Here is a 16,312-nt window from a genome sequence, read left to right on the forward strand (position 1 = left end):
TTAGTCCTTCTGTGACTTTATGACTTCTTTCTTTAAGAGTGTCCAGCCTTCCTGGACTCCTTTGCCCTTCAGGACTGCCTTCCAAGGGATTCCACCAACCAGTATCCTTTACAGGCCGAAGTCTGCCCTCTGGAAGTCCAGGGTGGCAGTTCTGCTAACGTCCCTCCTTTCATTCCCAAGAATCAAAAACTCTATTCATTTCTGATCGCTCTGCCCAATCCAGCCTTCACATCACCCACAAGGTCTTCTCTATTTAACAAGCAAAAGTTTCTTCCCTTTCTCCAGCCTTGTCTCCTCCCATATAAACAGCTGGATCTAGTTAAATTTCATCATTGTTTCCAGCTTTGCTACATCGATGCCCAAAATTGGTATTTCTAATAGGATCTATGTGATCCCATATGTGTGTGGTATTACTGGTATAGACACATCGGTGCTGTTGGCCTTGTAAGATGCAAGTCCCCTAAAGGTGGTCGTTCCCTTCAGTTCTCTGTGCAATCTCTCACATAACTCGTCACAGCTGCCTGCAGAACCCAGACATCCTTTACAGCACTGTCTGTAACTTTCATCAGCTTCTCACACTGATAACTGTTAGGTTGAACTATTTCTTTTTTTATTTTTCCAGAAGTTTCTTATGTTCTGTTTGATTCCCTTAATCTCAGAGCAGAGTCATCATTTGCCTGCAGCCTGAACAAAGTCATTCTGTAGTTTGATGTATGTTTCTCTCTTCTCTCTTAAAATACATATTTTGAATCTAATTTAAATGATTTCTTTCTGTAATGTCCTTTTTGAAAGCAACATAAAAGATCAGCAGTAAAGCAAACATAATTGATACTAAAACCACTCTGGGAAATGATGTAAAAATGTTGAATTTAACAAAGCTACATTTCTTTTATTACTGATTTGTTTATCAGAATATAAAGAGAAAGATAGACTAGATGCAAAAGTGATAGTTATTTTTAGCTTCCTTGAAGTCTTTTGTCATGTTACAATCCTTCTCTGTTTTCCCTGGAGTTCCAGTTTTCTGGGTTTTGTTACTGGAGAGGGGATAGTAAGAAATTCCAATAAATAAAAAAAATAAGAAAAAAAAAAAAGGAAGATAGAAAACTTGAAAAGACAAGGTCTACAGGAACTTTTTTCCCCCTATTTTTCCTCTTTTCCTGGTGTATAAAGCTTGGAAGAGGTTAATTCAAAATGAATGTGTTACAGAATTTAGGTCCACAATTATCTAGACAATGGTAGTAATCCTACAGTCACAGAATGGCTTGGGTTGGAAGGGACTCTAAAGATCATCTAGTTCCAACCCCCTTGCCAAGGACATGGATGCCACCCACTAGATCAGGTTGCCCAGGGCCCCATCCAGCCTGGCCTTGAGCACCTCCAGGGATGGGGCATCCACAGCTTCTCCGGGCAACACAGTCCAGTGCCTCACAACCCTCAGAGTAAAAAATGTCTTCCTGACATGTAATGTTAATCTCCCCTCTTTCAGTTTAAAACTGTTCCCCCTTGTCCTGTCACTATCTGTCCGTGTAAAGAGTTGTTCTCCATCTTTTTTATAAGTCCACTTTAAGTATTGAAAGGCTGTAATGCAGCTACCCTACAGCCTTCTCTTCTCTAGGCTGAATGTCCCCAGCTGTTTCAGCCCTCTGATCATCGCTGTGGCCCTCCTCTGGACCCCTTCTAACAGCCCCACATCCTTCTTGTGCTGGGTGCCCCAGACCTGGATGCAGGGCTCCAGCTGGAGCCTCCCAAGGGCAGAGCAGAGGGGCACAATCCCCTCCCTCCCCTGCTGGCCATCCTTCTGTTGGTGCAGCCCAGGACGCAGTTGGCCTTCTGGGCTGCAGGCACACACTGCTGGCTCGTGTCAAGCCTTTCCTTCCCCAGAGCCCCCAAGTCCTTCTCTGTGGCGCTGCTCTCAGTGAGTTCTTCTCCCAGTCTGTGCCCTGACCTGGGCACAGTCAGGGCAACCCCTGACCCAGGTGCAGCATCTTGCACTTGATCTTGTTGAACCTCAGTAATGATTCTCTAAAGTAGATGTAAGAACTAAGGTAGTAAGGCATGAGAACTAAGCTAATAAAAATAACGGAATTTCAGGAAATGAAATAGATGGCTTGGTGTGCTATATATAATCTCATCAAAGAAGCACTGTGAATAATTAAAAACTAACCCCACTATGGACAAATGGATAGTGTTAGATTTCTAAGTCTCTATTAGTTAATATGCCTCAAAACCTCTACCTTACTGTGGTTTGATTATGAAACACATTAAACAATCTTAGATAAACAATTTTTTTTTGGTTGTTCCTTAATTTTTACCCCCCTATCCCCTACTGTGATACTTCACTCCTGAAATACAGCCCTAGAACTGTGAGTATCTCCACAGACTGTTCTGAAATCATTAGTACTGTGGAGTTGTTCATTTGAAATATCTGAGCCCGTTTATATTTGGAGGCAAAACAGAGTGTTATAGCTGCTTTATGGCTTTTTTATCGTAGTGGGGAAGGCAATTGTGTGTAATCTACAAATGCAAAGGCTTTTATTATCTGTTTTTATCCCTATAGATGAAAATACAGTTTAGATAACAACTCTGTGCAGCGGCTGCCAATGTAATCAGTCTTTGTTCCAGAAAATTCCTCTGCCTCTTGGTAGTGTTTATTTCATCACACATTTAAATTCAGTCCAGTTTTATTCTAACAGAACAGTTTTGCATTGTTGAAAACACTTTTATATTGTTTTCCAGGAGTCTCTGAATGTTTTTTTCATGGAAAAATTCAACTCTGCTCATACTGTTCATCTGCAGACATTGTGGGGTGTCGTTAACAGATGTAGCAGCACTGCTGCATCCTGGTGCTTCCTGAACCCTGAGTCATGTCCTCCCTCTTCAGATTTGGTTTTGTTGTTGCTGTGTTTGGGGCTGTTTTTTTATAGTTTGTGGCATTGAGGCAGAAGAGGAATATTGGTTTAGAAACCAGACACTAAACCACTGTCTCTGCATTATTGTTTGCTTAAGACTTAACATGTCGAACAGCAAGAATAAAGTTAAAAGTCCTCCCAAAGTTTTAAGCTACAAGAGTTGCAACCTGCCTCTGTCTTCTCCCTGCCTGAGGCTTTGTGGTTTTACAGTAAGCAGTGTTAGTAGATAACAATGGTCTGTGAAGGGAGGAAGCAACTTTTCTGTTAGTATATGAAAGACAGATTTTTTTTAAATGCAGTTTTTTTAGATGCGTAATGACAGTGCATAAACACGCCCAGTAAAACCTCTTAATCTGCCATTGATTGCTTTTTACTGTTCTTGTGAATCTATCAAATAATCTATCAAATATCCATGCCTTTATTCATGTGTTTCAGAAGATGAAGAAGAATGGAAGGTTATTAAAGGGAAATTTCTAGCCATCAATGCAGTAAATATGAGCTGTGCCTGTCCACGCAGTCCTAAAGGTCTTTCACCAGCAGCTCATCTGGCAGATGGTTCAGCTGACCTCATTCTAGTTCGTAAATGCTCCAGATTTGATTTTCTACGGCATCTTGTCAGAAATACAAACCAAGATGACCAGGTAGGTGTGTGTTCCCTTTGGCAGTGAACTCTCCAGGAGCAGCCTGAGTTGTAAATATTGACAATGGTATATGACAAAAAGAATATCTACAAAACAGGTTTTTAAAAAGTGCTTATACAGTTTGTATGACTTAATCTTAGCATGTGTACCATCAGAAAAATCACTTAAATTAACTCAAGTCTTTGGCCTACAGCATTCTATATTATATTTATTTCAGCTTGGAGAAAAGGAGGCTGAGGGGAGACCTCATTGCAGCCTACAGCTTCCTCATGCCGGGGAGTGAAGGGGGGGTGACCTATTCTCCTTATTCACCAGTGATAGGACCTGCTGGAATGGTGTCAAACTGAGGCAGGGGAGGTTTAGGCTAGACATCAGGAAGAGGTTCTTCACCAAGAGGGTGTTTGCACACTGGAACAGGCTCCCCAGGGAAGTAGTCACTGCACCAAGCCTGTCTGAATTTAAGAAGCATTTGGACTGTGCACTCTAGTCACATGGTCTAAAATTTTGGGTTGATCTGTGTGGTGCCAAGAGTTGGACTTGATCCTTATGGGTCCCTTCCAACTCGGAATATTCTATGATTCTAACCAAATTCCACTTTTATTAGTTAAATTCCTTCTTATAATATTTTGAGTATATTTACTATTTGGACAATATTTAAAATGTTACCAGATCTGTGCACACACTTCATGAAAAATTGTTCACAGCAATATAATGTAGCTGAGGTAGAAGACCTAGCAAGGAATAATAATTCTTGTAAAATGTATAAAAATATGATGTAGAAAAAACTTAATAGAACTACAGTTTGATTCTAAACTGCAGGATTTTAATACATCTGTGTGACATGAGCTTTAGGCATTCAGCTTCAGAGTGCTTCCTTGCATAAGTTACAGCTGTCAGGAGAAACTGCAAGGGGAGATTGATCACTGCTTTGGAGTGTAATACCTGTTGAAAGTAGAGCTATGGCTATGAATGCACGCACTTTAATATTTGTCACAACCTGATATTATTAACAAGTTCTGGCAGATAACCGAACAATACACTAATGGCATATCTGGTTATAGCAACAACAAATCTCATTTGTTTGCATTGCTACTCTTCATCCTCTAGAGTTTGTATAAATTCTCCTTCTTGTATTTCCTTCTTACCATTCCCAGGCACATTGTGTTTGTCTGTGTTCTGTCTTCCCACTGTTCTTTGTCTCTTCTTCTTCCCTTCACTCCTTCTTATTCTCTCTGTTTCCTCAGTATTTTTGGTTATTTGAAGCCTTTCCTAGCTGCCTTTCCAATTGGCTTCAAGATTTATCAATCTTTATCAATCAATCTATCAATTTTAAATTAGTAAAACATATAAATGATAAAAACAAACTATATGAAAATATATTATGCAATGATAATCATCATAATATATGTAATTATATCATTACTATCATAAAATAAGAAATAATTATAATAACATTCTGCTTAGCCATGATACATGAGAGCATTCACAAGTGGCTCTATGCAGCCAGTGATAACCAGTTTTTGCAGCTGAACTTTTTGGCCTGGAATGCTTCTTAGTGAATCTCAGACTCAAACCTTAGTTTTACCTGAATTAGCTAGTTGAAATGATTTTATTTTGCTGGAGTATAATAATATCTCCATATATTCGTATTTTCCTATACACACAGCTCTCCAATCTCTCTAATTCTTTGATTAGGGCAGTGGTTGGCTCATCTCAAGATACTCTTCCAAAATTCAGAAGCATAAGACTTTCAGAAAAGTGTATGTTTCTTAAGGGCTGTAGTGAACAGGTCCTGAGGATGGTACAAGTTTCCAATCCAAACCTTTTTGACTTAAATTCCATGTTATAATTGTTTCTTACAGTTTATTCATAGTTCTTATACTCTATACTCATAATCTCAGAACCTGTAACCTCATTACCCTTAAAGTGGCAGTACTGCTGCTCCGTGAAGACAACCATCAAAAATAAGGTTTCAGTTCTGCTTTATGGTTTTTGACTTTTGCGGTTTCTTAAAAACAAGTATCACTCTATGCCTCAGGTTAAAGTCTCTAGAAAATTGGAACGGATGGACTTTATTGAATACCAAATGCTGCATGCTGAGTTTCTTTACGCATCAAGTATATTTAAGTAATTGTAATTGCCTTTTTTGATTATTTCTTTCTTTGTAGTTTGACTTCTCATTTGTAGATGTTTATCGGGTGAAGAGTTTTCAATTTACATCAAAGCTTTCAGAAGACAATGGAAGCAATGTTGCAGACATAGGAAAGAAACGTTTTGGCCAGTTCTGTAGAGATCACCCAGCCTGTTGCTGCAATATTGCTGACAGCACTTGGAATTGTGATGGAGAAACTCTGGATAGTTCAGCAATTGAAGTGAGGTGAGCATCTACTTCTCTCTGCATCTACCAAGAAGATATTAAGCCTTTTCATTGACGTAAAGGTGCTAATAAAGATACCCCAAAAACGTATCCCCCCAGCAAATTCGAGTCTTCTGATAATAAACTTAGATCATTGTTGTTAAGTTTTGGGTCCTTTCTAGTAAACACTCCAGCTATGTAATGTAAATGAAAATATATATTGTAAATGACCTCTTTAAGATAGATAGATGACCCTACCCTCAAAGTCCTGCTTAGTTCTTAGAAACTGGTGTTATATGCTTGAAGTGCTGAAGGGTGGAGGTCTTGGTGGAAGGATTCTTTTAGACAAATGCAGTATTTCATTAGTCTGAGCACTAGCTCTTGCAACTAAACAAAGCATTTTTCAGGAAAATAGTAATATTTTTTCCTTTTTTTAAAAAAGTCGTATAGAAGCCACCTGATGTGTTTAACTAGCGTCTTAACTAGCATCTTACAGAAATACTGAGTATGTCCTGTATTTTGTATATTTTGACGCACAGCACAGTCTTATCTCCAGCCTTGGCATATGGAGAAAGAAGATTGCAGTTCTACAAATGAACAAATTGGAAGGGAATAACAGCTTTGAAATTTTGAAGGGCTTTTTAATTTGTTTTGTTTGGTTTTGTTTATTGTAGATTAAAGGGAAATACAAATACAAAATATGTGCATCCAAGTTTGTTCCATTCAAATGCAATCTCACAACAGTCTGAGTGATTTATGTAAGAACAGTGTATGTTATACAAGGTCAGATCCTCTAAGTATCCCATGTCACTTAACTGTGTGGAAAAGAGTAGTAGCAAGAGTGATGTATGTGTGAAAACATCCAGTCTTCTTTGCAGGGGAGGATTGTATCAAGAATGAGGGCTATTTTTGTAGTCTGAAGCAAAGAATTTTGCCTAACTGCTTGAGATACACAGATTATTAAAACGAAATATATAGTACCTACTTATATTAAAAAAAAAAAAGTATGATTAATTGATTTCCATATTTTTCAGGGTTCACTGCCAGTTAATGAAACTGTTTGCAAGGGGAATCGAGGAAAACTGTAAAGATGAAGCTGCCTACAGCCACAGTAGCATTGAACACTTACTATAGACACTGTTCCTCCAATGGGGAGAAGAAAAAATAAAAGCTCAAGGAAATTGAGTATATATGCATTTTAGTCAAATTGACAAGTATTTTAAAAATTCAGTTGTGTTTTTTTTTTTGTGATGGCTTCAATATAATTTTAGACATTTTATTTCACTGTGTATTTTTGTAACATTCTAATCATTAAAATGTCTTGAAGTCATGTAATCTAATTTATGTTAGATTGGCATATATGTATGTATTCACAATGACTGATAAATACTCTGTGCTTTTCTAGAGAGCTAATTTAGCAGCTGTGTTGCAATAATATTTAAATATAAAACATTGAACTTTATATTGCCATCAAACCAAGATATCAGGACAAGATGTTTTCAGAGTCTGAGAAGATGTTTTCTGCTGGGAGTGTTATGCAGTTGCATGTGGCTTAAATGCTGGACAACGGTGTTGTCTTTTGCATTTTTTTTATTTTTTTTAGTAAAATCTTGCATTTTCTAATTCTGACAATACCTTGCAACTTATCAATGCAATTCAAACACACATTCCTGGCTTTAAGTAATAACAATAACAATTTAGAAATATTTTGAAAAATAAAAGCATATCTGTATATAGACCATACCTTCTCTCATGTAATCTATTTATAAATGCTTCCTTGCATGCTGCTTTTTGGGTTTATAAAGGGTTTTATGACTGTTTGGATGATACCAAATACCACACACTGCAACTGAAATGTCTTGTCAGCGACTGGTAGGGATACATATGATACCAGGAAGGCATAGGCAAGGGAAGATATAAATATCTTGTAAAACACCAGCAAATTTTACATTTCTAAAAATAACTAAAATTAACATATGAAAAGCTTCCCTTTTCAGTACACAATTCTTTGGAGATTCTACTAGATACATTAAAATGTCTTTGCAAAATAAGTTGTTGGAATGTTGTTTAAAGATATGATTCAATGATTGAATGTTTTAAAGTAATATTTTTATTTAAATAGGAAACAATTTGTGTTGTGAAGTCAAGGGAAGAAACTGTTATATGATAAATCATAAATCACTGTGCTGACTCGTTTTTACAGCAAATACATAAGACTATCATGTACAGCTATTGAGTGATTATTTGTGTATGAATTTGTGTATTGTGGCACACACATATACTGTGTGCAGGCTTGGTGCTGAATTTTGCTCTTTCATACAGGTTTATTCCTGTTTGGTGAGGATCAGAAGCTAGTCCCTGCTCTCTTCTGTAAACGTTACTGCATCTCAGATTTGTGTGTGTGTCTGAACAGCTAATGACTCTCTCTATTCATGTATATCTATTGGCACTTCTGTCATTCAGCTTATATTAGTTTCAGTCTCCTGTGTATTTGCTCTGTGTAAGCCATGGTGATCGGTTGGTTTATTACTGAAACACTTGAAATTTGTTTTAAGTGGCTGTTGTTTTTGTTTGTTTGTTTGTTTTTTTCCATTGAAACATTCCAGTTTTGTGTAATATTAAAATGTTGTGCTATATTGTTGCTATAAAGTATTATTCATACTGTTGCATTCATACTGTATGACAAAAAAAAAAAAAAAAAAAACACTTGCAAATAATAATTGATTACAGTCATACAAAGTTTAGGATCTGTTTCTCATTATATAGTGTTTCAGGGAGATACTTGAAAACTTTTCCAAAAGTAGTACTGTACTTTCTTCAGTGATGCAATGAGTTGAAAAGTTGATTCATCCAATGTTTTTCAGACATTTGTTATGTATACTGTATTTTTTAAGCCATTTTTAGTAAGCGAAATAGTACTTTTGAACCAAGAACCCTGTTGAAAAATCAAATTATGCAGTCATACAAATGCAAATATCTTCTGAAAGTGTCATTTGTGTAAAAAGTTTTAGTTAGATTGATCTATCCAGGAATATTGTGAAAAAAATGAGATTTCAAATTACTGTAATTCTTGGGCAGGATATGACAGTATACACTCAGCTCACCAACAGACAAGGACTTTTATGAAGCATTAAAGCTATCTAGATCACTTTCTTATTTATGAGAACAGAAGTAAATACTAGCCAGCTCTTTTCATTATTTTGCTAGCAAGTCATGAGACTCCTAACTCAAAAAACAGTGGATTAGTTACATTGTGAATGTATACTGAAGTGCTCTGAGTACTTTTAATATCTGAAACTGTGCACTTGGTATTTCCAAAAAAGCCCACAGTTAAGGCCCCCCTTCTGAGAAATGAGCTACCAGACAAGAAGGGAAAAAAGATCATTTGGTAGTATGGTAATGAAGTGTGAAGTAAATACTAAAGGTGTTGCAACATAATAAAATAAAATCTCTTAGAAAATAGAAAAGCTACATAGCTGCATTTGAATAATTCTACTTGTAGCATATTATACTAGCAAAGCATCATAGTTGAGTTGTATGAAATGTCCAGTGTATTTTAAGAAGAGAGCTGTATAAGTAATGTCTGCATTCGTTTTAATTCTAGTAGTTTGTGTTTTTTTTTTTTTTTTTTCTCTGAATGTAGTCTCAATATGAAAATCATTTATAGGAAAACCAAGTTCGATTTCCTTTTTTATTTCCCAATCTTGCTGGCTTCAAGATTAGAAAATGTGTTCTGTTTTATGAGGCTAAGGGAATTCATTTTAAAAAATAAATAAATAATGTTGTGCAGCAGCAGTACTGTGGTTTTCTTCTTTTCACAATTTGATTTAAAAAAAAAAAAAAAAAAAAAAAGCCTGTTGAGAGATTTCAGCCCCACAAAGGTAACGTACTCAGTGTAATGGACATGCCCATGTTAAACCAGGCCGAGAAGTAATTCATAAGGTTTCACTGATGTTGACTACAGCTGTATAGCAAGAGTGAGTGTGGGCAAACACTGAGAGTGGAGGAAAACAACTAGTGAAGCTAGATTTCTACTAAAACTATGTAACTCTATTAAGAGAAACTTAAGATTGAAGGAGGAGAAGTAACTTAGTTGTGAGGATTTAGAGGTTTTGGTTATGGAAAATTTTAAACTGTAACAAGTCAAAACCAACTACCATTGTAAGAAACACAGAATATATATTGTACTATAAACAGTACCGACTATATGCCAAGAAGATGTTTTTAGAGTTTCATCGCAATAATTATTAGTGATACAGCACACTTCCAAGTAAGAAGTACAATGTGTTCTTTATAGGTGAGCAGTGGACACAGTAGGAATATGATTTTCAACACTTCAGACAGTTCTGCTTTTGAAGTTACCCAACAAGCCAATGTTTGCAGGATGTCATAAGACTTCTTCAATGAAAATGTTTATTCATGAATGGGAAGATGATATGTAGAACCAGAAATCTCCGTCTTGCTGTTCAAATATTATTTCCTTAGAACTCCTGCCTTAATCCCTATGAATTAAATGAATAATAGGACTTCATCATTTTTATTCTCACTAGTCATATTGCTTATTCCAAACTTTCAATAGGTTAGTTAAATACATTTAATAGGCTGGTTTTTAAGTTGCAGTAAATGAATTCTGTCCATAATGAAGCAAATCTCCTCAGCCTTGTCTTACCCTCTGATATGCACATAGTGTACATCTTGCAAAGAGCTTATGTATGTTCTTAATGACCCATTATTTAAAAGGAATTGGGGTAATCTGCCCCAATTTAGTCCTTTCAAATACTCTGCAATGAGACAGCTAACACTTTTTTATTTACTAACACTTTTTTATTTAATTTCCCCCTGCTAAAAATAATTTCTAACATGTACCTACTGAAATTGCCAACAAGGGGCTGTCTTCAAAAGATGTTTCCTTCTTTAAGACTCTTCCATGTTTGAAATGATAGTGTGCTGGGTTAGGGAGCTATTTCAACTACAGTGCATTTTTGTTTGTTACATGTAAAAAGTTTTTCCATGTCAAATGGAAAAAAAAAAAAAGCTTTACTGAAATCTGGAAAGATTGTATCAACCGGTTTCCTTTGGTCAACTAGGTGGGTAACCTTGTCATAAAAGGAAATAAAGTTCCTTAAACAGGACCTTCCCCTCATGAATCCATGTCAGTTGTGACCAACGACTGTGTTGTCGTTTGAGTGTTTTTTGGTAACTCCCAGAATAATCTCCGCAATTTTACCAGGCACTGCACCGAGACTGTCAGGCCTGCAATTACTGGGGTCTTCTTTCTTGCCCTTCTTGAAGATTGGAACAAAGCTAGCTTCCTAAAAAAGCTTGCTAGCTTCCAGCCAACTGGGGTCTCTCCAGATCCCCAACAATTGAGAGAGGTCTTACAATGACATCAACCAGCTCTGAGTACTTTGAGTACCCTGGGATGAATCCCTTCAGACCCCATAGACTTATATGCATCCAGGTGGAGCAGCAAATCCCACACAAATTTGGAGTTGGCTGAAAGTTTATCGTTTCCACAGTCGTGGTCCTCCAACTCAGGACTCTGGGGGTCCCAGGGCCCATCGTCAGCATTGAAGACAGAGGCAAAGAAAGCATTAACCAGTTCTGCTTTGTCTACATCCCTGTTTGTGAGCTGGTCATCCTCATCAAGTAATGGATCAATGTTATCTCTGGCCCTCCTTTTCATGTTAACATACTTGAAAACATTCTCTTCACTGTCCCCCACGGTGCTGGCCAACTTTAACTCTAACTGAGCTTTGGCCACACAGATTTTCTCCCTACAATGGCAAACATCATCCTTGTAGTCCTTCCGTGTCACCCAACCTCTCTTCCAGTGGCCATAGGCTTTTTTTCCTGCCTAAACTCTAGTCGATCCCTGCTCAGCCAAACTGGCGTTCTGCCCTGCCTCCTTCACTTCTGACATTTTGGAATTGCCTGGTCCTGTGCTCTTAAGAGGTACTTAAAAATTGACCAGCACTGATGGACCACAATGCCTTCAAAAGCAGTTTCTTGGGCACCTTACAAATTAGTTCCCTGATTAGCCTGAAGTCTGCTCTCTCCAAATCCTGAGTTGTTTTTTTGTGACAATTTTCCTCCCATCATCAAAGACTTTAAACTTGACTGCTTCATGGTCACTATGGCCAAGATGGCCACCCATCATCGCTTCACCCATGAGACCCTCTCTGCTCATAAGCAACAGATCTAGGAGGGCACCTTTCCTAGTCAGCTCCCTTAGTACCTATACCATGGAGTTATCAGCAGGTGCTTTGAGAATCTCCTGGACCTGTTTGTGTCAGCTGTGTGGTATTCCCAGTTAACATCTGGCAGGTTGAAACCATCCCTAAGGACAAGGGCAGCTGGCCTAGAGGTATCTCTTAGTTTCTTAAAGAATAATTCATCAGTCTGTCATTGTCCTGGTTAGGGATTCCTGGAAAGGATGAAAGTGAGCAAATGCAAAACAGTTTATATGAAGAAGGAGGGAAAGGGAAAGAAGGGAAAGAAGGGAAAAAGAAAGGGAGAAGGGAAAGAGAAAGGGAGAAGGGGGAAAGGAAGGGAAGGGATTAAATAGAAATAGGAAAATAAAATGCAGACATGCTAGTTTGTTGTTTCATATTGTTTTGTTTTTCTGGAAAGCATTGCCCAGTCATGTTTACTTTAACTACACAGAAAATCTGGCACTAAAAGCTTGAATAGATTACCAGAAATTTGAATATTTACAACTGGTAGAGAGAATAAACACTTCATCACTTGTGAAGACATATTTCTAAGTTGTTTAGTCGTGGTCTATATCCCCACTTGCAAACTTCAGCAAAATAGCAGCATCACTCGAAGAGGTGTTAAAGGGCAATTGTAAAAGCAGCTCCTCGTAGCAATGCGCAGTAATCTGAAATGGCTGCTGAATTTAATCTGCTGGTATTTTTCATGTTAATATTTAGCAACTGTATTTTAGGAAAGGGGGGGGGGGGATTGGGCAGGAAGCAAGAAGTGCTATGTTAGTACCTCAGTGCTGCTGAGGTTAAAGCTGTAGGACAGCAACTCACGCCAGCTAAGGGGCTGCTCCATAAACCTTTTAACTTCAGGCAAACTTGCCAAGGAAAACGACTGCATACCTAAATGCCTCTGCTGTTGCTGGTAGATGTTCGTGTAAGCTGCTCTCCCGAGCCTGCAGTGATGTGGGCTTTGCAAAGCAGTTTAGCCACCAGAACATATTGCTTAAAGATTTTTATAGCTAGAAAACTTTATTTGCTTAACTGAATTGCCTTTTCGGTATTTAAGCTTCCTTGTTCTGGCCACAGCAGGCAGAGGGAATGGGTCATTCCCTTCAAGGCACTGCCCTTACCTATGTTACTGTCTTCCCTCTTAGTCTGCTGCTCTTCGCTTATGCAGCATTAATATTCAGACAGAGGGGGGGGGGGAAGATTTTTGAGCAGAATATCGATATCAAGAAAAACTGCTTGAAGCTGATTTCTATTTACCACCAAAGAAGTGACTCTGTAGAAAGAAAGCAAGTATTGACAGGCTTGCTCCAGAAGAGGAATGCATATCTGCATAACGTCTTCAATCAAAGCAGATGCTGTTAGTTCCTGGAGATCATGTTTTCATAGAACACTGTCTGCAGCTTTGATGGATGTATTTAGAATAGATACCTCCCCTTAGCAATACTTATCAAAGAAATAACAACTCTGATGGTTGCAAGGCTGGTGGATTCTGCACCGCCCCTAGCTCAAGAACGATCAACCCAATAAAATAAGTAGCTCTCAGGTGTGCTCTGCTTGTCCATTTTTTCTTGTAATGCTGAAGCTTTTCAAGGGAAAACAGGCAAAACCTGAACATTTTGGCATTGATTTAGTTGCAAGTTCGTGCTAAAGGTTTTCAGAAAACCCTCAGCTTGTTGATAGCAGTGCCAGGAAAGAGCAAACATGGGCGTATTCTCCCACTGGAACTGCAGATTGTGCTGTTTGTTCTCCTCTGTGCGTAGGCAAAGCTTTAGGCTAACAAAAGAGTATGTATTTTCCCTAGATAAAAGCATTTACAGACTCAATGGAGGAAAGCACGCCAGGGAGGAAGCACAGACCTGCTGCTGTCTGTACTCAGGAGTCCATCCTCAGGCTGCTGAAGTGGGAACAGCAGGCAGAGGCTGTGCTTTGTTGTAAGGTTTCCTCTGAGTGGAATAAAGCAGAAGAGGGATGAGACGAGCACAGATATCAAAAGATGCATGGCTATGCACACTCAGCAGTCCAATCGCACTCTCACAGTCAACAAAAATGTTGTCCTGTGTCTGTGAAAACAGCTCAGGTTTGGGGACTGAAGGCTGTCTGCCCTGCCTTCATTTGTTGCAGGAAATTTCACTGATGTGGGATAAATTCAGTAACACTGCTGTGAAAAAGCTCAGCAGGAATTTGCTAGCAAAGTGGATTGTGCTCATTTTCTTCACCTGAATTTAAAGATGAAAAGGAAGATGAGGAAAGGGTTGCTGACTCACCCCATCCCTTACTGAGAGTCTGACACAATGCATCTTACTTTGCACTTGCAAGGGGAGTAGGAGACTACTGGTACTTCTACTAATTTCTACCAAGGCTTCTAATGTATGCCTCCTAAAAAAGACTGCTGAGATACCAGAACCCCTTTGCGTGCTTGATGTGGTTGGGAGCTAAGGAAATGAATGTTCTGCCCTTTGGAAGTACCAATAGCTGTACTTTGTTTGGATTCCCTTCAGTCCCAGGACACAGGATATGTCTCTCAGTGATGCTGGCCAGAGCTTCCTATGCAGTGGCAAATGCCTTCCTGGTGCAAGGCAATGACTGAAACACACTGCAATTACTGTGCTTTTAATGCTTCTCCTAATGCCACTCAGGTGGGGTTGGATCTCTGCTGTCTCCCTAAAGATTGGGAAGCACTCATCAGAAGCCCACCGAAATGTCTCCTGCAGTGCTGCCTTGCCTCTCCCTCTCTGTTCCTCATGAGGGGCAGGCGCTGAGCTCTGCTCTCTGGGACAGCGACAGGACCCAAGGGAACGGCATGGAGCTGGGACAGGGCAGGGTCAGGGTGGGGGTTAGGGAAAGGTTCTGCACCCAGAGGGTGGTCGGGCACTGGGACAGGCTCCCCAGGGCAGTGGGCACGGCACCAAGCTGCTGGAGTTCAAGAATCATTTGGACAATGCTCTCAGACACACAGTCTGATTTTTGTGTCGTTCTGTGTGGAGCCAGGAGTTGGACTCAGTGATCCCTGTGGGTCCCTTCCAACTCAGGATATTCTATGATTCTATGATTTCTACTGCCATCAAAGTGATGTCTTACTAACAGGGTTTGGTCCTTGTGAAGATGCAATCAGAAGACCTCTATCAGGAAATGAGGTTGCCATTATCACTAGGCTAAGACCACAGACATTTTAGCAGGAGAGGAGGACTCTGTGGTTTTCTTTCTCATATATGCTGAGATGTATGCTGAGAAACCCCTGGAATGCACCAGAAAAAATATGTGGGTATCCTCTATGGTTGTACAACCAGTCCTGATTAGCAGGAGTGGCCTGTAGCCATCAGGAGCACTGATGTAGAATATGCCCTGCACAGGACATATCATCAGATCAGGATGTGCTTCTCATTGATAGTTCTAACACAAATCATGCTGTGCCTCCAGAATGCAGAGGTTTCAGCGAGGAGCAACCAACAGGGAGCAGACAAAACAAGCTATACAAAATAGAGGAGTTCACAGAGCTCTTGTTAATGATGTCTGCAATGGACTTGCTGACTGTGAACTGCCGAGCTATGGAGCTGCAGGGGCTGAGCACAATCAGCTCACTGAAGGCACTGCCCACTCATTTACGTGATGGTGAGAGCCTGGCAACACATGCACTGGCACTCCAAATCTTGTGGCAGCTCTTGCTCAAATGTCTAAAAGTTTCTCACTTGTAGGTAGCCATGCTATGCCAGGAATCCCACTGTCTATGTCGTTGACAAAAAAAGCAAACCGTACCCGTCCCAAGACAGACCCCTGAGGGACACCGCTCATCATCAGCCTCCACTTAGCCATTGGCTGCCACTCTCTGGGTGTTGTCCTCAAGCCAGTTCCTTAACTACTGAATGGTCCACCTTCAAATCCATGTCTCCAACGTTCTGTTGCATCAGGTGGTCTTGAACCTGCTCTTTGCTTACAGTGGGAGTGACTGCTCCCCTAGCCCTCACTTAAAGGTTCAGGGAAACAAGAGATGTGGAAAGCCTGCCTGGCAGTGAAGACTGAGGCAAAGAAGTTGCTGAGTACCTCAGCCTCCTCCATGTCTGCTGTTACCAGTTCACCCTTCTCATTTATCTCGTTTATCCTTGGCCTATAATATCATAAGTATCAGGCTGTTACAGCAGAGTGATGAGCAGGAAGAAGATTGACACTGAGAGGTTGACCAAGCACTGGCAC

The 16,312-nt window shown here is 39.4% G+C and overlaps 1 protein-coding gene across 3 annotated transcripts in view; it reads left to right on the top strand.

The window, feature by feature from the left end:
* Positions 1-9,701, top strand: part of CERK (ceramide kinase) — a 46,353-nt gene extending 36,652 nt beyond the window's left edge. For 2 of the 3 annotated variants that reach the window (XM_084497422.1, XM_084497420.1), the window contains 3 exons: positions 3,345-3,550; positions 5,719-5,927; positions 6,941-9,701. In XM_084497422.1, coding sequence (XP_084353548.1) covers positions 3,345-3,550; positions 5,719-5,927; positions 6,941-7,040 — 515 coding nt within the window. In that variant the 3' untranslated portion in view covers positions 7,041-9,701. The remainder of the gene's footprint in view (positions 1-3,344; positions 3,551-5,718; positions 5,928-6,940) is intronic. The other variant, XM_084497421.1, reaches the window with a different exon arrangement.
* The last annotated feature ends 6,611 nt before the right edge of the window (positions 9,702-16,312 follow it).

This window comes from Aythya ferina (genome assembly GCF_964211825.1).
Source record: "Aythya ferina genome assembly, chromosome: 1".
NCBI lineage: Eukaryota > Metazoa > Chordata > Aves > Anseriformes > Anatidae > Aythya > Aythya ferina.